At 25.1% G+C, this 23,004-nt stretch overlaps 5 protein-coding genes and 1 pseudogene across 17 annotated transcripts in view; 5 read left to right on the forward strand and 1 right to left on the reverse strand.

Annotated features, from left to right (window-relative positions):
• The window catches only part of LOC105150032 (uncharacterized), a 211,953-nt gene that overhangs the window by 178,204 nt on the left and 10,745 nt on the right, over nucleotides 1-23,004 (reverse strand). The gene's annotated exons all lie outside the window — the stretch shown is intronic.
• LOC147910228 (uncharacterized) lies at nucleotides 1,938-3,654 on the forward strand. The gene is made up of 2 exons (XM_087404352.1): nucleotides 1,938-2,083; nucleotides 2,277-3,654. Exons 1-2 carry the CDS (start codon nucleotides 1,980-1,982, stop codon nucleotides 2,515-2,517), a joined length of 345 nt encoding a protein of 114 aa, XP_087260478.1. The 5' UTR covers nucleotides 1,938-1,979; the 3' UTR covers nucleotides 2,518-3,654.
• Nucleotides 3,414-7,921, forward strand: LOC105150027 (uncharacterized). 4 transcript variants are annotated; one of them, XM_087404282.1, is made up of 9 exons: nucleotides 3,414-4,312; nucleotides 4,651-4,770; nucleotides 4,872-4,989; nucleotides 5,738-5,999; nucleotides 6,083-6,199; nucleotides 6,651-6,741; nucleotides 6,808-6,953; nucleotides 7,165-7,297; nucleotides 7,378-7,921. In XM_087404282.1, the coding sequence occupies exons 1-9, from the start codon at nucleotides 4,148-4,150 to the stop codon at nucleotides 7,426-7,428; spliced, it is 1,203 nt and encodes a 400-aa protein (XP_087260408.1). In that variant the 5' UTR covers nucleotides 3,414-4,147; the 3' UTR covers nucleotides 7,429-7,921. The 4 variants fall into 4 exon arrangements, with proteins under 4 accessions (XP_087260408.1, XP_087260409.1, XP_087260411.1 ...); XM_087404283.1 differs by having other exon boundaries at nucleotides 3,418-4,312; nucleotides 5,870-5,999; XM_087404285.1 differs by lacking the exons at nucleotides 3,414-4,312; nucleotides 4,651-4,770; nucleotides 4,872-4,989 and having other exon boundaries at nucleotides 5,890-5,999; nucleotides 6,073-6,199.
• LOC147910229 (uncharacterized) lies at nucleotides 9,215-13,902 on the forward strand. Of its 3 annotated transcripts, XM_087404278.1 has the most exons (9): nucleotides 9,216-9,705; nucleotides 10,068-10,184; nucleotides 10,295-10,412; nucleotides 10,624-10,885; nucleotides 10,961-11,077; nucleotides 12,361-12,451; nucleotides 12,517-12,659; nucleotides 12,851-12,983; nucleotides 13,238-13,902. In XM_087404278.1, exons 1-9 carry the CDS (start codon nucleotides 9,529-9,531, stop codon nucleotides 13,289-13,291), a joined length of 1,212 nt encoding a protein of 403 aa, XP_087260404.1. In that variant the 5' UTR covers nucleotides 9,216-9,528; the 3' UTR covers nucleotides 13,292-13,902. The 3 variants fall into 3 exon arrangements, with proteins under 3 accessions (XP_087260405.1, XP_087260404.1, XP_087260406.1); XM_087404279.1 differs by lacking the exon at nucleotides 13,238-13,902 and having other exon boundaries at nucleotides 9,215-9,705; nucleotides 12,826-13,032; XM_087404280.1 differs by lacking the exons at nucleotides 12,361-12,451; nucleotides 12,517-12,659.
• LOC147910230 (uncharacterized) lies at nucleotides 14,406-17,454 on the forward strand (annotated as a pseudogene).
• LOC147910231 (uncharacterized) lies at nucleotides 17,048-22,896 on the forward strand. 2 transcript variants are annotated; one of them, XM_087404266.1, is made up of 10 exons: nucleotides 17,048-18,250; nucleotides 18,544-18,663; nucleotides 18,808-18,925; nucleotides 19,305-19,566; nucleotides 20,021-20,131; nucleotides 20,224-20,314; nucleotides 21,113-21,258; nucleotides 21,480-21,612; nucleotides 21,904-22,041; nucleotides 22,435-22,896. In XM_087404266.1, the coding sequence occupies exons 1-9, from the start codon at nucleotides 18,053-18,055 to the stop codon at nucleotides 21,952-21,954; spliced, it is 1,230 nt and encodes a 409-aa protein (XP_087260392.1). In that variant the 5' UTR covers nucleotides 17,048-18,052; the 3' UTR covers nucleotides 21,955-22,041; nucleotides 22,435-22,896. The 2 variants fall into 2 exon arrangements, with proteins under 2 accessions (XP_087260392.1, XP_087260393.1); XM_087404267.1 differs by having other exon boundaries at nucleotides 19,500-19,566.

Raw genomic sequence — 23,004 nt, forward strand, 5'->3', positions numbered from 1 at the left:
AAGTAAAAATAGCTGTCTACTAAATAGTTGAAAATACTATTGGAGCAAATCCAAAATGATTGGAATTTGTTGAAAGATAAATTAGAAATTGATTATAGAAAAATACGCTTGCAACACGAAATTGTTTACAATAGTTATGTTAGGTAAGAATTTGAGTATTTCATAGTATATTTATATTATACGAGAATGCAATATTATTTATTCATTTTTATTTTGAAATAAATAATATTTTTAATATATTGTGAACAATTTTTTTTTAATTATTTGCCTAATTTAATTCGAATTAAATTTAATTCTCAGCGTATTGTCATATATCTATATTCCTTTATACATTATTTGAATTGTTACCGTTAATCTTTAATGTTATACTACCATTAAATGAATCACGGCCGTTTCATCTCCTGGTCCTTACGGAGTATTTTGTCAATCAGGAGAGATATATTCATTATCTATTATTACACGAGTTAATAAGCGGTTACATAGCAATAACTGCATTATGGGGCATTTGTATGATAATCGTAATGTATATCATGCACGCATGTGCATTGTTTAAAATCGCAAGGTAACGTGAAACGTATTTGTTTTTTCTTAAACGCTTATTTTAATTAAAATACTTAAGATTTATACAGTTTTCGAATAGAGAATGTGATAGAGAGAAATATATTAATGATTCCTAGTCCTAAAAGAGAATATCTCCTTTCTCAAAAGATTATACATGCGGTTGTCATGCATCGAAGAGCCATCGAGTCAGTATATTTATATTTTTATTATAACTTTCTGTAAATTTATTTTCATCGAATCATTATCTAAAAAGATATAAACTTTTATAACTTTATTGTAACTTTCTGCAATTTATTTCCGCAGAATTCTATTTTTCTAAAGAATTTATGCATTAAAAATAACTGATTAATTCTGAAATTATCTTCACAGCACATTTAATATTAAATTTTATTAGTATATATATTAAATTTTATTAATATATTTTGCTTTATTGATATATCATATTTAGCATAATTTAAATATTGAATTGATTAAATACACATTTAAGCATATTTAAGAATTAAAGTTGAATGACCATTTTTAATATATGCTTTGGATGGAAGATGCATACAATATCTTAAGAAACGATGTATATATATGGAATAAATGCAGCGATCAACACAAAAAGAGATGAAACTAACCATATCTTTTTTTCTTCCGTATCTTGAGTAATTTTCAATTTCACACAGAGTAATATCTGACGATGTCGGCAAACTGCCATCAGAAATATGACAAAATCTGTTAGCATGCTATTGCCAGCTGATTGGTGACAGAAACTAAGCAGAATTTGCAATTCCTATTTGATTTCTGTTGCCATTCTGCCATCAAATTGTTCTCGCGCGCAAATGTTGCTCGGTTTCTGTCACCAATCTACTGACATTTCATATCAGCAGACTTTGTTGACAAATCCTGAGTCTAATGCAAACTAAGTGGGATTTATAACAGAATCTGAATTTGTTGCCAATCTGCTCACAAACTACTAACATTTTGCTATCTGGAGTATCTTGATATTACAAACATAACGTTTTTATAATACTGTCAGGCGGTTACCGCTAGTATTAAATATGTGAATAAAACATATATATTTATATTATAATATATAATATATAATATATAATATATAATAGTTTTTATAAATGTAATATATATAAGTTTTTATAGCTTTTATAGATATGTTATTTCGCATTAATTATAACGATAATGTACATATATCTTGTTCTAATATTCAGCTCTTCCTTAAAGGTATACTGACTTTGTGATTTCCACTTATACGACATTATTTGCTATTCTGATTGTAATTGGTATTAGCTCCTAAAGTATCAATCTTTTTCAAGTAAATAATTTTTTTCTTTTTCAAGTTAATTGTTAATTGCTTAATAATTGATGTTTTATTGTAGTTTTTTCAACTTGTAAAATTCACAAGCGATATTCGTGTAATAATGGTTGCTATTGTGATCATATTTTCTCATTTGAGTTATATGTTTGTTCTTAATTATGCTGGACAAGAATTAATAAATCATGGATTACATTTCTTTAAAGTAAGGTGAGTATTATATTTTTATAGCATTTTGAAATCATTAAATAGAAATTATAATATAGATTTATTAGATTGGTGATTTAACAGATACTGTACATTCTATTTCAATATTTTCCCTAACATATAGTGATAACAAAAATACTTTTATCTTTCCATTATTTTCTTACTTTAAATTGATTTTATTTAAATTAATTTATAGTTATAATGGACTATGGTATGCAGCACCTTTGCATATCCAAAAATTATTATTATTTATAATGCAAAGAGGAACAATAAATACTGCTTTTATATGTGGTAAAATATTTGTTGCATCTTTGGAAGGATTTGCTTCGGTAAAATTAAAAATTTTTTTTAACAATAGAAATAAAATGAAATGTTTATATAAAGTACAATATTCATTTTCCAGCTTACAAGTACAGCAGTGTCTTATTTTACAGTGATTTATTCTACGCGATAGCGAATTTGAAAAAAAAATTTGTTATTAATTTTAGTCAGATACCTCGAAGAGATAATTATCATAAAATTGAATTAATTTATTTAACAAATTAATTTGTTTATTAAAAAGGACTATGCCCTATTTATAGGAATTTGGGCCCCGGATGAACAACTTTGAGACATGCCTAAAATTTTAATTTAAAAAATTTTAATTTTATCAAAAAAGAATCAAAAATTCCATAAGCTCAATTTTATAGGAGAAGTTTCCTGAGTGCTAGAACTATCCAAAGTTCGCTATTATGACCATGTACCACTAGTCTTATCCAATTTCTTTGCGTCCAGGACATCTCCCCGCGGTGACAGCGGTAACGGATTATACCAAAGACATTGAAGTAATATCTAAAATATATTTGGTTCATTAATCCATCTAAGTCGCGATTCATGCTGCTTATGTCACAGAAATTCGGATTTGTTTGTAATGACGGCGATGTCCCCTCTGGAGTTCGCCCTGGGGAAGAAGACGACGTATGTACAATCGAGGTAAACCAGCCTTTGATACAGGATTACCCCGAAGCAGCTACTGGTCGCGATGAGATCCTCTGTGAGCAATGTGGAAAATATTTAAAAAATCAGTCGCGTAAACATTTGTTGGCTGGGGAAGTACTAGATTTCTTGGAACAAGAGCCTAGTAGTTCCATAAGAGCCCCACTCAACATATTTAAATATATGTATATGCTATACCTGTGCCATTATAAAAGAAAACGTACTGAAACAAGAGATGAAAACGTTATAGCTAAAAATATTGAATCGCAGCCTCTTTGTCAAATCAATTAAACTTTTTTGTTTCATACTTTGAGTGTCTCCCCTCTTTATCGATTAATATATATATATATATATATATATATATATCTAGATACTAAAAATTACAAAAAAATGAAAATGTAATGAAAATAATTATTTTTTTGAATAAGGCGAATAAAGTTTTGTAACAATATATATAATTCCTATCAAAGGATATATTATATATTTTTTATATTGAATAAAGCATGTAAAAGTTTGAATTGAACAGAAATATATTTTTAAATACAAGCATTTTTCAATAAGCTTTTATTTTAATAAATTATATGAAACACAAAAGAAAATCGAATGAATTTTGATGTCATCATCTGAAGATTTTGACGCTAACGTTTTCATGTATAAATTTCTTTAAAAATGTTTAAGGAAAAGCGACAGTGGTAGATTACACATAGTAGAAACGAATATGCGTACGTGTGGTTTATGTTCTTGTTCTGTGGTTTATTACTTTTGTTCTTCTATAGTTTGATGCAAGAGAAACATATACTGTAACATCTCGAAAGAAACTGAAGCTTTTTCTATTATCAAGAAGAAAAAGATATTACTGCGTTTGCGCAAGAATATTATTCAACCTACATATTAAAGAAACATCACCCTCAACTACAAATTGAGATAATTCAGTGCAATTTGCATTTGCTTATGTCATGAACATTCTCGCTATTGAAAAAATATAATCGACTCTTTTATACCATAACTATTATCGTGAATGCATATATCACTTAAAATTTATAGAATTTTGAATAGAATAATCCGACAATTAGAAAAAACTTTTTTCACATAATGTCGCAGTCCTCGTACAAGACGCTTGCGCTCCAACAACGTAACTACAAGATCTATCAAATTATACTTAAAACACTTGGATTATGGCCTTATCAACAGACATATCTCACATGGCTACACAAAGTGTTTTTTGCTGGTATTCTTTTGACATCTCTTTTTGTTCAGGTATATTGAGGTATATTTAAAGAATTTTTGTGAAAGTAATTTATCACAAAGTGACATTTTTTAACACGTACATTAATAAGTACTTTTATGTGTATCTTTTTTATTGAGGTCGTTTTATCTTTTCTTATATAATGCATGATAATATTTTATTAATAATATTTTAGCTTTTTATAATTCTTCAAATCAAACTAATCTTGTTGTTTCTTTTATATGTAATGAAAATCTTAGATCATTGTATATGGGACGTTGAAACACATGCTGCGTACAAATTATAATCTATATATATATATATATATATATATATATATATATATACATGTTGTAAATGTTGTTTTTAGTTACTGGTATTCGTTACGAAGCAATACAGTATAGACCTTCTTCTCAAGATTCTCTCATTTTTCTTTCCTATTACTTTTGTCACAATAAAATATTTAGTTTTCATTATTCAAGAAGATGATGTAAGTTTAATAAATTGTATATTCGAATGTTTTATTGTAATATGTATAAAGTAAATTATATTTTTAATATTAGCAATTAAAAATAATTATCTAATGAATAGTTGAAGATACTATTGGAGCAAATACAAAATGACTGGAATTTGTTACAAGATGAATTGGAAATTGATATTATAGAAAAATATGCTTGCAACATGAGATTATTTACAATAGCAATGATGGGTAAGAATATGAATTGTCATGATATATTTATATTATATGTTGATTCCTGTTATTTCCTTTTTTTTACTAATTATGAAATAAAAAATATTTTAAAGTGGTTTTTTAATAAATCGAGTTACCATAGAAATGTTTAATTTTTTTATAATGAAGTTAAAGTTCCGAAATTGACGTGTGTAAAATTCTACGTTAGGTTAACGATGAAATAAAACAAAAAAACAATGTTGAAATTGTAACCTTTCGTATAACTTAATGACAGATAAGGCTCATAGACGCTTCTTTGACTAATTGCAAACAAATTTTACCATAGACTTTTCTAAAAAACGAATATATAATATAATATAATAGTTTTAAAAATTACGGTTTTAATAATTACAAAAAAGGAATAGGTCAACGGTCATTCTGGAAAGATATTTACATTGAAAGATTTTACATGTGTGGATAATGTGCATATAAATTTGTGTGGAAATTTGCATATAAATTTAATCTCAAAAAGTCAATGTAGTCTTATCTTGTTTTAGTCCGATAAAGATGAAGCTCTTGATTTACTATCGTATGTTCCATACTATTTCATTAAGATATATCTATAGTTTTAATATTTTATCCAAATTATGCAGATATTTGTAATTTTGAATGAACTCTGGTGAGGTACCTCAAATTTTTGGCACTTTACTAAAGAACTCTTAATACATCTTAAATATATTTTTTTTATTTGCTTAATTTAACTCAAATTGAATTTAATATTTTTCAGCGTATTGTCATATATCTATGTTCTTTTATATGTTTTTTGATTTGTTACCACTAATCCTTAATGTTGTACTACCATTAAATGAATCACGACCGTTTCAACTTCTGATCCTCGCGGAGTACTTTGTCAATCAAGAGAGATATGGTCGCTATTTAATATTACACGAGATACTAACCGGTTACATAACAATGAATACATTGTGCGGTATTGGTGTGATAATTGTAATGTATATTATGCATGCATGTGCATTATTTAAAATCGCAAGGTAATGTGAAATGCACTTAGCTTTCCTTAAAGATTTGTTTTTAATTTAATATTTAAGTATTATAATTTAATAGATTTATACAGTTATCGAATAGAGAATGCGATTGAGAAATGTATATTAATGATTCCTAGTCCGAGAAGGAAGTATCTACTTTGTGAAAAAATCATACATGCAATTATTATACATCAAAGAGCCATCCAGTCAGTATTTTTGTATTTTCATTATAACACTTTCTATAGATTTAATTTCCATAGTATTCTCTTTTTCGAATTTTTATCTATTAAATGTAATTTACTGTTTCTGAAAATATCTTTACTACATTTTCAATATTAAATTAATTATATCGGTATATTTTACCTTATCAATATATCAAATCACACGCTTTGAATATTGAACTGATTAAAATTAATTATTTTCTAGTAAAATAGTAAATAAATAAATTAAACGTTTGTTACATTACTTAACAACGTAATGTTTTTGTTACATTATACATATATAGAATCAGTCGATTAGTTCTTTCCAATGTTAAATATAATTTGAATATACTTGTATGATAGTGTAACAGTGTTCCCGTAAATGTTTATTATCTCTCACCTTCATTATATCAATAATATATATGTATTAGTTCCAATATTCAACTCCTCCTTAAAGGTATACTAATTTTGTGATTTCCACTTATACAACGTTACTCACTACTCTGATCATAGTGGGCGTCTGCTCTTTAAGTATCAGCCTTTTCCAAGTGAATAACTTTACTTTCTTTCTATAGTTAATGACTAATTGCGTAATAATTGATCTTTTATCCTAGTCTTTTCAACTTATAATACTCATGAATGATATTCGTGCAATAACTGTTGCTACTATGATCACATTTTGTCATTTGAGTTATATGTTTGTTCTTAATTATGCTGGACAAGAATTAATAAATCATGGATTATATTTTTTCAAAGCAAGGTATCATATTTCTTCATCATTTTGAGATTATTTTACATTTATATAGATTGTCATGCAGATTTATTATTTAGATTTAGCTTTTTAATAAGTATTATTGTATTGATATTCTTCTTAATATACATTAGTTAATTTAACACTAATTAGCAAAAATATTTTTATCTTTTCATTATTTCTATTATTTTAAATTGATTTTATGTAAATCAATTTATAGCTATAATGGACTATGGTATGCAGCACCTATGCATACTCAAAAATTATTATTATTTATAATGCAAAGAGGAACAATTAATACTGTTTTTATATGTGGTAAAATATATGTCGCATCTTTGGAAGGATTCGCTTCGGTAAGATTAAAATTTTAACTACTGATAAAAAAAGATTAAGTTGTAATGTTTATATAATGTATAGAATATTCATTTTCCAGCTTACGAGTATGGCAGTATCTTACTTTACAGTGATGTATTCTACGCGCTAAACTATCATAAAAGAAAATTATTTTTAATTAGGCATTTTTTGCCAAATTAATAAAATATAATAAGTTAATTGAGAGATATAAAATACATTTATTGAAAATGTCATATACTGAGTTTGTTGTAATTTTTTATTCAAAACAACTATTAGTAGCTAACATAAATAATATTCTAAAGAAGAAAACATACTGTCTGATCAAGTTTACCAGCATAGTTAAATATAGTATTTATTATATTAAAAATTATTGAAGTTCAATATTTGGTAATTTTTAGTAATTAATATCTCGTTAATCATTGCGAAAATTGCAAAATGGAGAAGACTTTTTGACTTAGTCCACTCTATCTACACAAAAGCGCTTGGTAAAAAATTGCGGGACATCCTGTATAACTCTAAATATCTCGTTTTTTACATAAAATTTATATTAAACAATTAACATGAAACATGAAAGCAGTTTATTTTAATTATGAATGAATATTAAATACAATAATTTAAAGCGATTTTTTTAATTTGTTATTTTATCGAACGATAATTATCGCAACCATCTTCGGAAACCACTTCTACATCTATATCAATAATATTTTAATAATAAGGGGAAACTAATAAGGGATAACTAATATGAAAAAAAATGCATTCTTCTAATGTATTCTATCTGATTCAACTAGCCCCCGGACCGAGATAATTCGATTAAGATTATTAAAATAAAGATTAATGTATTTTAAGCTACATCTTTGGCTATATTAATAAAACTTTTATAAAAATATATTTTAAACACAAATATTCGCTTCATTGGACAAATCAATGCTTCTTTTTGCAAAATTTGTTTATTTCATGCAAAAACACATCGAATGAGCTCAATTTTCGAGATTGGACATGAGAGAACTAAACTTATAACATTTACCACTGAGGAAAATCTCTTTAAAGGAAAATTTTGAGTAAGTACTATAAGAGCCACTAAAAGAGTCATACAGTTCCATGCTGTGGTTAGTCTACTAACTCCATTCGTTCATTTTTTAAAAACATTAATAATATACGATAACAAGACACATAAACAAAAAAAATCTGTTTGAACTTTATTAAGTAAGAACTACATTTACTATCTAAGTAGTAATCGAATATCTCAAACAATCATATACGATTGTAAAACAAAAACTTTAATAAAAATATTTACTTAGGTGTACGATTTTTAAAAATTGTGGCATAACTTCTATCATAGATGTATTTGCAACTAGATGTTACAGCAGATTTAGCTGCTGCGTGTTCAGACACGTTTACGCGTGTCTCGCGTGTTTTGTTTTTAATACAGTTTCGATTATTCTACTTACCCCTACAGTCAACTGACTCTGGTCTTCCCTATATTATAAATTTATTTGAGAATTGATTTTATTTTATAATTCTTTTACTCTTCGGACTATTAAATTAAAAAATAATTACTTAATTTTCTATGTACTTACTTGAAGTAATTACTTATGCTCTTTTTATAACAATATTTTCATTGATTTTAAATGAAGAGATAATGATTAACAATCGACTAAATTCATTCATTAAATTAATTTATTCAATATATACATATACATTAAAAATTTGTTGAATACAGCGAATAATGTATATATGATATATGTACATATATGTATATATACGTATATATAAATATATGTTATATATAAAATATATTATATATGTATATATATTATATATGCGGTACATGTATGTATATTTTAGATTTTTTTAGATGAATGTATTTTTTATACTTTTTAAAAAATGTATATAGCAAAGTTTGACTTACATGATTCGCAATGAACTCTATAGGTAATTCAATGCATGATGAGAAAGGCATCTTATGTCGTCTCTATACAAATTGAAACCCTTTTCACTATATTAAGAAATAGAAATCATGATTGCGTTTGCGTAAAAAAATTATTCAAGCTATATGTTTAAGAAACATCAGTCTGAATTATAAATTGAGGTAATTTAGACTAATTCGTTTCTATATCTATGTAATGACATATATTGCTTCAATATTAAATTGGCATAAATATCTCCTTACAACTACTCTTGTATTGATTATTTGAAATTCGCAAAATATTCAAGAAAAATAATTCGTACTATGGACGCAGTTGTGTCGGCGCTCTCGTATGAAATGCACGAGATCGGGAAACGTTATTATAAGATTAACCGATTAGTTCTTAAAATGCTTGGGTTATGTCCCTATCAACAATCATATTTTACGCACATACATAAAGTTCTGTATGCTAGTATTCTTTTGACATTTATTCTTTCTCAGGTATATTAAATCTAAAATTATGTGATGTTATATTGAAATAGCAATATTTTTTAAATACACGTATTAATAAATGCTTTTCTTTATTTTGCCACATTTTTTTTAATATATAATTTATGATTTTTCATTCACATAATAACAATTATAATATAATATATAATTTATTATAAAAAACCTTATATTATTATATATATAAGATTTTTATAGTAAATTATATGTCGGTTTTGTAATAAATTGTCTTTTATATATATTGCTTTAATAATATTTTTTGTTCTTTAGCATATAAAATTCTTTTTACGTGTTAAATATTTACGTAGAAATAATTTCCAATTACACACAGTATGTACTTTAAATATTGTTTTCAGTTGCTAATATTTATTACGCAATACAATGTGGAGCTTCTTTTCAAGATTCTCTCACTCGTCCTTCCTGTTCTTTTTAGTACTATCAAGTATTTTCTTTTTATCATTGAGACAAATAGTGTAAGTCCAATAAGACAAGCTAGCTATTAACTAGCTTATTATATTTAAAATTGTAATAGTTATGAAATAAAATATATTTTCAAATATTGATTAAAAAATGGAATGAACAGTTGAAGCATCTACTGGCACAAATCCAAAATGATTGGAATTCATTGAAGGATAAATTAGAAATTGATATTATAGAAAAATATGCTAATAACGTAAGAATTTTCACAATAAGTATGATAGGTAAGAGAAAACACAAAATTAGTAGTAATATATTTTATATTAAATAAATATACTAAATATTATATATAATAAATATCTACATATATAAAAAATTATTCATTTTATATTAATTTTTTTATTATACTAATGAGAGAAAAATATTTTGACGCTTTTTTAAAATAATTTACGACATTTACGTAATTGAATTTAAATTAGATTTAACATTTTTTAGCGTTTTGTTACGTGTTTATATTCTTTTTTGGAATACTTCAAAATCTACCATTGATCCTTGATATTATGTTACCATTGAACGAATCACGGCCCCGTCAACTTCTCTTAATCACGGAACACTTTGTTAATCAGGATAAATATATTTACGTTATAATGTTACATGAGTTTTTAATCGGTTATATAGGATTAACCACAATAGGGGGTACTGCTGCGACAATTATAATATATGTAACACATGTATGTGCATTACTTAAAATCGCAAGGTAATATAAAATACGCTTGTGTTCCTTGTTAAGTACTTGTTTCAATCATAATATATATGAATAGATTTTATATAGCTATCGAATAGAAAATGCGATTGAAAGGAATATATTAGTGATTCCTAGTCCTAAGAGAGAGTATCTTCTTCATCAGAGGATTGTACATGCGATTATTATGCATCAGAGAGCTATTGAGTCAGTATTTCTATACTTTTATTATAAAATTTTCTGAAAAATACTGTATGTTTACAAAATCATTTTTTACCCATTATATTTAAAGTTATATAATTGCACATAAGATTATTGCATACTTAATGCAATCCAAATAATAATAAATTGATTAAAATTAAAAATTAATTAATATTTAAAAGATAAATTTATATTAAATATCCGCAATTAATTTCATAATGTGTTTCTATACTATAGATTTAACAATATAGTATATCTATAAAACATTAAATTAGACTTTTTAACAACATTAAATATACGAATAATTATTTAAAATATAGGGGTACCAGCCGCGGTATCTTAACATATGTTGTCAATGTCATAATCAATGTACGATGATCAACCATCTCGAATTTTATAGGATATCCCGATTTTTTATTCTCTATTTTTTACATTAGAAGTGTCTCGAAAGAACGTTAAATAGACACCTGTTATTATCTAAATTTATTATTATGTAACGTAAATTATAATAAAATTTGTTCGTATATTAATCTCTTTTATCAATTCCAGTTAAGCTAATCAACGGTTAACTTGCAGTAGGAAATTGTTTTATTTTATTAATTGATTTCATTAATAAATAAATATTTTACTTACATAACTATATATTTATATTTAAATTTTTTAATATTATAATACTATTAGGTGTTGGAATTAATTCGTAGCGTTTTACAAGTGATGGGAAGTACTTTCATTAATGTATTTTTTAATGCTCATGTGAAATAAATAACATTCTTTCATTAAAAACGCTACGAATTAATTCCAACACCTAATATAATATTATAAATTTTGTAATTCGACGTATACCAATGAAAAAATCCCGACTTTTTTTATTGGAAAGTTATAAAAATCTATGTAGAACTTCTTCTCTCTCTCTCTCTCTCTCTCTCTCTCTCTCTCTCTCTCGCTCGCTTTGCATTGCAAAGTATATGTGTGGACACGGTAGATAACTATTGCGTCCACACATACACATACTTAACAATATACTTTACAATATGTATATGGTCAAAATATATATATCAAAGAGAATAATCATTTACGACTTTTTATAAATAATGAAAAACCTAAAAAAAATGATAAAAACTTCTGAAGTTCACTCAAGGTCATGATTTTGACAACATATGTCACAAGACTAAGGTGATTGGAGCTAGTTTTCCATATTGCTTAATACAGTTTTTGATAAACTGTAATAATTTTTTTATTTTCTATAGAGAAATATCTACTTTCCGCTTAATATTCAGCTTCTCTTAAAGGTTCAATGAATTTATGACATCCATTTTTTTGATACCATTTGCTATTCTGATCGTAGTTGGTGTTAGCTCTTTAACTTTCAATTTTTTTCGAGTAAGTGACATTTTTCTCTATTCTATTTAATTCCGAACTGCTTTCTAAGTAATGATTTGTTATAGTTCTTCCAACTGATAACATCAAGTAGTATCAGTAAGATAATTGTATCCGCTGCATTAATATTTACTCATTTGATATATTTGTTCATCGCTAATTACTGTGGACAAGCAGTAATCAATAATGGAGTAAATCTGTTCAACGCCATGTAAGTGTTGTGTTTTTATATGTGTAAATTATGAAACTACAATTAATCTACCATTATTCTCTAAATTTGGTTTAAGCCAATATTGTGTTTACTATTCTGATATTTTTGGAACATACACATAGTTAATTTAATGATCATTAACAAAATATATTTAATTTTTTATTAGTTTACAATTGAATCCATTTTTGTAGTTGTAATGGATTATGGTATGCAGCACCATTGTCAACGCAGAAATTATTATTATTTATAATGCAAAGAGGAAGAAAGAACCTTACCATATCGTGTTTCAGCATATTTGTTGCATCCTTGGACGGTTTTGCTACGGTAAAACTAAAAATTTCTTTATTAGAACCAAAACGAAAAAATTAAAGAACTATTTCTTTATTAGAAAAGAATTAAATTTTAATGTGTATATAATATTAGGTGTTGGAATTAATTCGTAGCGTTTTACAAGTGATGGGAAGTACTTTCATTAATGTATTTTTTAATGCTCATGTGAAATAAATAACATTCTTTCATTAAAAAACGCTACGAATTAATTCCAACACCTAATATATTAAAAAATATTTACTTTCTAGCTCACAAGTATGGCAGTATCCTACTTCACAGTGATTTATTCAACGCGAAAATAATGAACTAAAAGGAAAAGTTGATTTCTTATTAATTAAATCAATTTTATCAATTTAACATAGTTGTGTAACGTATGCGCATAGAACATGCGTTAAATATATGCCATTAACGATAAATAAACGTATATTTTTTAAATTTTTAACACTTTATACGCAGATAAATCGTTAAAGAGAAAAAATTTTAATGTATGTGTAATTTAGTAGTGTAAGTCAAAATATTGATAAATGAGATTTAAATTCCTTGTTACCATGGCAGCTTATATTAATTATGACAATTAATTATAATAAAATAGATTATAATTACTATCTAATCGTGAATTTTAATGATTACATACGATCACAAAATACCTACTCTGATTACAATTACTTGACATATTTTTTGTGATTCTATTACTTAAAATATCTTTTCTGATCTATGTATGATACACTGTATTGTATGATATTTGTATTGTACACTTTAAAAAGACATTCATAAGATTGATCTGCAATATATTTGACATGATACATTTGACAAATAAATAGATATATCAATATATCTTTCACTAATTGTATGTATGTACATATTAATCTTTTATTTTTCTATAAATCCAAATTGACTAAAAATATTAAAGAAAGTTTATAATCTGCTTTTTCAACTAATTAAATGAATAGTAGATACACACACACAAAATATTAAAATTTATTAAATTTAGAATAGTCAATTCATTGTTTCATTACTGTATATTCTATCAATGTTGCCTTCAATGAAAAAAGATTGATATGTCATTCGACACAGAGTGTATTTTCTACTGCGCATGTGTCTCAAAACTATAGAAAGAGATAATATAAAACATTATTGTCTTATAATGAGACGAAGAATTGACTTACAATAATTTGAATAATTTATATTTTCTTTTTTCTCAGAATGAGAAACACCGATGTGGCTATAATTTTTTCATTAAAATGATTTTAATGTATACCGCGTATCTACGGCAAGTATCAGTTATTTATCAAAAATATATTTTATTATCTGTATTTTGTTTCTCACATAATTTAAAAGAAAAGGAATAGCTTATGATGTTAAACAAATATTATTAATATATATTCCAAGATTTTACAATACTATTTACTTGTTCAGTTCGATTTTAGTGCAACATGCATCTAATCGAAGAACATTATTATACAATCAAATACCTTTTTAAAAGATACTTTTTAAAGGGGACCTTTTTACTGGGTATCTGGCCTCATGATAGATCGCGATTAGTATTTTTTCAATGATTGCTGTTTGTTACCTTAGCGATAACATATCCTACAGGTAGTTATATAGCAAAACTATATAAATAACTATATAAAACTATATAAATCTTATATATTTTTAAAAAATTATTTATTTTATTTCAATAAATTTTTGAATCACAGAAGCTAGTAGAATTCAAATTATAACATAAAAATAAAATTTTAAAATTGTCCGTTTATTATGTAACAAACTTTTATTATATTATTATTGATGCCATAACTGTATTTATTGTTTTCAGTTGTCAGTTTTTGTTACAACAAAATATAATATGGTTCTCTTCATTAAAACTATGTCACTTGCTTTCTCTTCTATATTAATTACTATAAAGTATTGTGTTTTTATTTTTAAATAAAAAACTATGAGTTGCTTTTAATTCTTCTTATGCAAGCAAGGATTATAGATTTTATTTATTGAAGTATATATCTAACAAAAATTAATAAAATCAATAAACGTTTTAATTATAGATAGAAATCTTGCATCATTATATCCAAGAGGACTGGAGAATAATACAAAATAAGTAGAATATGATATTATAGAGAAACATGCTCATGATTACCGAAACTATCTTCATAATCTGTAAGAAAATGTTTTCTTAATTTCATTTCATATTTATCCAATGCATTGTAAAAATAGCATTTGTCAATAATAATGTTTAAAATAATCTGCTATTATATTCATTTCATCTTTAATCTACAATATTCACTTAAACAAACAAATATAAATATATAAAAAAGCACATTAATTTTTTTTTTATAATATATACATATATTTATTAATTTTCGTGTTATGAAATCTAGATACATAATAGTACATTTATAATAAAATCTTTATGTGTATCTTACAGGGTATACTGGTCTTTTAATGGTCGCTTTAATCATTATTCAATTTTTTCCGGTTATTAACTTTGTTTTGCCATTAGACAAATCTCGATGCAAATCTCTTACAGCAGAATATTTTATCTTTCACGATAATCATTTTTATATCAAAGTGTTCCATGCACTTATTATTATTACATTATGTCAATTATGGTAGCCACGGCAATGCAACTATTATTATTTACGTATCATTCTTTTGTTCAAAATCGCCAGGTAACATTCAATTTATATTAATTACCAGCATATCACGAATTAAATTTGAGAATATTTGCAGTCATCGCATAGAACACATCGACGATCATGTGTTATGTATGTCAAATTGTGAAAAAGAACGAGCAGTTTGTAAAAGAATTATCGATGTTGTAATTGCACACCGTAGAGCTACAGAGTTAGTATATTGTGTTTTTTTTGTTTCTTAAAATTCTTTGTTACGTCTTTTCAGAACATTTAAATTTTTATTATTCTTACTAGTAATTTAGTTTCAACGTTTTTAAAACTATAAATATAAATATAAAAGACTTGAATAGAGAATATGCACGGTTTATGTTTTTACAAGGATTTTATTCTTTTTTTTTAATGTTTTTTAATTGTTGTTTAAGAAAGAAATAAATATATGATAATCTCTTAAGTATCCTGCTATTATACGATAATTTTGTTTACATATTTCTTTATATTTATCTTCTCCATTATATTTAAAGGTTTTCGAACGCTTTTATATCATCATTTAATGTGTCCCATTTTGTGTGATTGTTACCTTTGGAGTGTTTTCATTAAGCATCAATTTATTCCGAATAAATATAATTTCTATTTTCTAATTATTACTAATAACATAATTACTTACATCAAATAGTAAATTTATTCCAATAACAGTATTAAACTTATGATTTTTAATGATAATCGAATAGTTTGTTCAAGCGGTAACAATATTAAAGAATATGGAAGATATATTAATATCCTTTTTTGTCATTTTGGGCCATCTAATTTACATGTTTTTGTGACAAATTATCTTGGACAGAAGACTATCGATTGCAATAACGAAATTTTTAATTATTAATGTATTAATAATTATTAAGTATTAATAATTATTCAATTAGTGTTCAACTTTTTTAATTGCTCATATTCAATATACCAATATCAAAGAATAAATATTTTAATATTTAATAGTTGAAAGTTTTATATATCCGAATTCTAGAAGATAAAAGTTCTGCTTATTATATTTTGTTAGATTAAGAGTATTTTTATCAGAACTTAATTCTTTCATTTCCATAATGTATGAATTTATTTATGATTTATATTATGCATATATCTTTAAACAACAAAATTCCATCCGTTTTTTACAAAATTTATTTTCCAATCGTAAGTAAATTCTTTTGAATAAATTCTTTTAGATTGTTTCAAGATAGTTTCTTCTGTATTCATATTTTTAGATATGGTACATCGTGGTACTTTATGTCTGTCACCTCACAAAAACTAATTTTATTTTTAATGACAAGAATTGATAAAGATTTTTACTACACGATTGGCTTCATATTTATGGCAAAGATAGAAAATTTCGCCATGGTAAGAAGCGGTGCGAAAAAAAAATAGGATTTAACTAAGATATATACATTAAATGTCTTTTTAGCTTGTTAATACTTTGTCCTACGTAATGTATATACTATCCAATGAGAACAAAAAAGACACATCAATAAATTTAATTTTTATTTTTCTGCGGATACGTTTAAAATCATAAAGTATTGCTTTTTTTATAAGGTGTTACTTATGTATCAGTTATGTCAACTTCAGTTTATATATTTTTTTGTAATTGTAATATATGTAGCACAAGTATATTATAATCATTATATTAGTACAAATTATTTATATTATATCTTAACAAAAAATGTATTCTACTAAAAAAATTAATATTATTACATTTTATATTTTGAACTCTTCGTTTAAAATTACTCCTACAGAACTATTCTCTTACAGCACAAAAGTTGCAGCAACAATACGATTATATCATACGAAAAACATAATCATGAATCATATTATCTTATCTAATATTCTTATTTTATTTAACACTTTTTAGCAATAACAATTATAAAAATTGCGTCTTCTATCTGCTTTCATATAACTAATAAATAATACTGCATTGAAAGTTTATTTTTACTTTTAATATATTTACATACAAGTTATTTCCAAAAGCATTTATATAATAATAATAAAGATAGCTTATAGCAATTACAATGATATTATTTCGAAATTTCAAAAAATCATCAGAGATGTGTAGCGCTTGATGATTGACACTATACTGACAATAAGTCCTGAAAGTTTAGCGACAACTTCGTTTGCGCCTGCGTAAATGAGAAAGGGAATATATGAACGTAAGATAATAGCATACGCAATATTGTACGAAGAAAAATATTTTGATAGTTCTTTTCTAAAGGTACAAATACAGTGATAATTGGCTCAACTATATCGCAATATTAGTTTTGATAGGTGAATATTAAATTATATATTCTAGTTACTATTTATCTAGTTACTATTTATTTTTCTGAGAAAGTAATTTTTTTTCTCTATAGTTTAAAAAAATTTAAGAGAAAATATTAGAATTATTCAATTGCATGTTATTCTATGAAGGGTGAAAATAAAAAGTCTAGTTCATATGTTGTTCACATTCGAAGAGAAATGATATCGTTCATAGATCAATACTACGATATTAATCAGAAATTATTAACACTTATGGGTTTATGGCCTTATCAAAAGTGGAGATTCAGAATTTTTCAAATTACATTGTTTCCTAGCATACTCATATCTTTTTTGATCGCTCAGGTTTGCTTGCTTTTACTCTGATTCGATTTTACAGTCCAATAGTTATTATATAATTGCTTTGTTACATATTTTAAATAATAGCATTTTTAATAACTTAAAATAAAGTCAATGAGAGCCTGCGTAAATTGTAATTTTTCGAAATACTCATATTTGTAATAAAATATAATTATTATCTTGATTTTATTTAAAATTATAATCACAATTATTAATAATAATTGTTAATTATTAAGAGGGAATTCTTAATTATTTAAATATTAAATTAAATACATGAATTTTTTAATTATTGTTTATAGTTGACAACATTCATCACGTCAGAATTCAATGTAAATCTTATGTTAAAAGTTCTCTCGCAAGCATTTCCTTGTTTGATATATTTTTTAACATATATCTCCTTTCTTCTAAGTAATAAAGATGTAGGTATACCATTCTAAAAATAGAGCAAAATATACGTGCGTATACATTAACATCATATATTTGTCGCGTATATTATTATAATATCATATATTTGTCGGTTTCCGCTGTTATTATACATATTCATAGATTATTTGAAAGTACAGATAAAAATCTTTTTCGACTGGGTTCGTTATGAATGGACAACGTTAAAAACTACAGATGAAATCAATATATTAAGAAGATATGCTGGTTTTTCCAAACGATTCATGGTGACAATGACAGGTAAAAAATTCAATTAAATTACTTTGTTTATTTTGTTTTCAAATTTACATGGATTTATTGCTAAAATTAGAATCAAATAGTAACTATACGTTATAAATATGAATTATATTATAAGTGAAAGATGAAAAATATAGCTTAATGAGATGTAGCTTAATGACAGTAAAATTTAGGTATTGAAATATCGATAAAATAATACTTTTATTACAATATATTCAACATTTTTTATTGTTATTAGAAAAATAAAATAATAAATCAATTTATGCATTAAATATTAAAATAGAAAAAAGTTTTGATATAATCAAAATTTTAAGATATAACCTTATGTTATATATAAGTATAATTTATATATATATATATATGTATCTGTTATATTTTATAGTGTTATTAATATTATTTCTAAACTTTTTCGGCTTGTTTCAATTTCTTCCGAACTTTCTTGACATTATTGTACCGCTTAACGAATCTCGTGAGCGCCATTTCTCATTCTTAGCCGAATATTTTGTCGATCAGAAGCGATATTTTTATCCTATTTTAACACATAATCTACTGGCCATTTATATTGGAGGAATTACAGTTATTTCTACTGGTACTATGCTTATGGGATTCATATTTCATATTTGTGCAATGTTGCAAATAGCAAGGTAAGAATTACGAAAAAAGATTAAAATAATTTAATGATAAAGTTTATTAAAAACGAAGAATCCTTTTTATTATATATGCTATAAAAGAAATAATTTTACAAAAATTATTTAGTACAATGTAATTTATAATGTTATTTAATATAAAGACATTTTTATTGATAAAATTAAATAAATCATAGGAAGAAGGTAATAATCTAAATATGATAACGGATAAAATTAGTACGTTATTTTATTTATTCAAGAATTTAATCAATTATTAATCGATCCGTTGATTGTAATAATTAATGTGACGAACATATTATAGTAATATGACGAACAGAATTTATGTATTTAACAATTGTTAGTTTATATAAATACATAATATTTAAAAATTATTAATTTACATAAATACGTAAATAAATGCGGATCCTTTCTCAATAACTGAATTTCATAGAAATGTAATTCAACTTTGCAGTTATCGTCTCAAACATATAAGTGATAATATACCATTATCCAAATCTGATAAAGATTACATTATTCGGAAAAGAATAATCAACGCCGTTGACATACATCGTAGAGCGCTCGAGTTAGTATTTCATGTATTTCAAAGAGGAAATAAGTTTGTGGAAAAAAATATCGAAAATATATAACATTTTAATATTTATCTTTCAATAATAGGTTTGCCGAATTCATATTATCCAGTTTTGCGAATTTTTATTTCACATTAATTGGTATAGGTATCTCATCTTTAACTGTTAATATGTTTCAAGTAAGTATATCAATACTATTTTGACTGTTTTGTTTTTTATGCTATTAATATCTCCAAAAATATTGTATATATTATTTAATATATGTGAAATATAATATAGGAACAATTAATTTATATTTTATCTGAATGCACTTCCGAAAACCGAATCCTTCCGATTTCGACGAAAGTTTAAAAAGCTTCATTTTAGGTTAAAATGAAAGTCCTTAAAGGGTTTTTTAGCGACTGCTACGAAAAAGTTGTTTTTTTAAATAAAATAATAAAATGCACATTGTTTATATTTATGATAAAATTATTAATTTTATTGTGTTATGAAATAAAGAGAATACGATTTTCCAAAGGCAAGTTTATCCCACTTCCTTCCTGCCAAGAGGCCATTTTTCACGCGGAGTGACTTCTATCCCATCTCTCCCTTTGCTTAGAGGCACACAACTCCCACGCGAAGCGATTCCTACCCTACCTCCCCTCCCTGCTTAGGGCACGACGCGAATATTTATTTTACTACTTTATTTTAAAAAATAACTTTTTTTGAGAGTCGCCAAAAATCTCTTTCCAGGGTTTCCATTTTGGCCTAAAATAAAACTTTTTGCAAAGTTTTGTCGAAATCGGAGGGATTCAATTTTTTGGAAGTTTTTTCTTTTTTAATCTTATCTGAAGATACAAAAAAATTATTAGCTTTAAAGTTAATTCTTTCTGTGTAAAACAATAGTAGAAATTGTATTAAATTAACTGTATGTCAAATGTATAAATAATATTTATGATAGAAATTGCAATTTCTTCGAAAAAAAATTTATATTACAGTTTCTGCAACTTATGATGTTTACAAACGATACAAATGGAAAACTAGCATGTGGCTTATTAACTATGGCCCATTTCGTTTATATGTTCTTTGGTAACTTGGCCGGGCAGATAGTTACAGATCATAATATCAATATTCTTAATACAACGTATGTAATTAATATTTAATACACTCTTTCAATGAATACAGTCTAAAAATACTATAAAATAGTATTTAAAAATTTTTTGTTTATATCCTTAAACATCTATTATAAATTTCCAAGCAAGAAATTGCAGTGTATATATATATATATATATATATATACTTGCATATTCCTTGCAAACTTTTTTACATAATTGAAATCTATTAATTGTTTTTATACCTACATAGGTATACCATGCAATGGTACACGATTTCGTTACAAGCACAAAAATTATTATTTTTTATAATGCAAAGAAATACGAAAAATTACTATTTTGTTGTCGGCGGTATTTTCGCCGCTTCTCTAGAAGGCTTTGCCACGGTAATGTACCCATAATGAAAAATGTACATATATGTATATATATATATATATATAGTATATACAGGGTTGGTCATATTCGACGGAAAGATCTGGCAACACTGTAACTTTTGACAGAGATTGTTAGATCGAGTAACGACGTTTCCCATGATTGAAAAAAAAAACATCTTTCCATCGAATATGGCCAACCCTGTACATATACACACACACATATATATATATATATATGTTTATAATTTATTATTTATTTTAAATTATCTCTAAAAAATTATGTTATAATTAAATCTATTCTAGTTAATGAGTATGTCAATATCTTACTTTACGGTGATTTACTCCACAAGATGATCACACAGAATGCAATACAGCATTTAGTAGCCCATTGTAGATAATTACATTTCTAAAAGGGCCAATATTTCATTGGCGAGCAATCGGGTATGTATTGCAATTTCCAACTTCCATGGAAAAACATTACTCAACAAATTAAAGAATATCAAAGTTCGCGATAACATCACATCACATAGAGTAAAATTTTGATATCAGCAATTAAGAAAAATTAAATAATGTTATGCAAAATATGAAATGTCTTAATATTCTCAACATTCAAGTTTTGTTTATTTATGATTCACAAAAATCACTGTTTAAAATAACAATCAAAATAAACTTAGGAATTTTATTGAAGTTTCTATAATATTATTTATATCGTTTATTAGAGTTCGTTTATTTTTTATTCATTCAATTACCTATTAACTAAATCAAACGTTATATGTAAATTTAATAATGTATATAAAAGTTTATAATAATTGCAACATATAAAATTTTTTTCAGAAATATGTTACTAGCGGCAGAGGATAATATTTATTGCTTATGTATAAGGATATGTATAAATATGTATGGATTTATTATAATATTTTTAAATATAATTGTTTTAAATATATGTGAATTTATTATAATTTTGTTTTGCACGAAGTAAAAAATTAAAAGATCTCAAACATAATTATTATTATTAACTCATTACATTATTTCATAGATATTTTTTTTCATATATTGTTCATTTTAGTCTAAAATTGTCAATTTTTATTAAATTTATTATGATATGTATCCCTTATATTGTAATCTATAGTAATGACAATCCAAATAAGAACGAATAGTATCTTTTTGGTTCAATTTTCATATTATCAGAAAAGAGTAATTTTTCAGATAATATATTTCCTTATTTAGATTTATAACTTTCTTTGATATATATACATTTTTATACATTTCACTCACGTATCTTTACACTCAATAAAACTGCACATTTTTGGACATTAATATTTTAATAACTGAATAAAACTAAATTCGAACTTGTATATGACACGTCATGGAAACCACTCGCGTAACAAAGCAAGCGTGATGCTC

The sequence above is a fragment of the Acromyrmex echinatior genome, chromosome 3 (assembly GCF_024713525.1).
Source record: "Acromyrmex echinatior isolate Ae372 chromosome 3, ASM2471352v2, whole genome shotgun sequence".
Taxonomy (NCBI): domain Eukaryota; kingdom Metazoa; phylum Arthropoda; class Insecta; order Hymenoptera; family Formicidae; genus Acromyrmex; species Acromyrmex echinatior.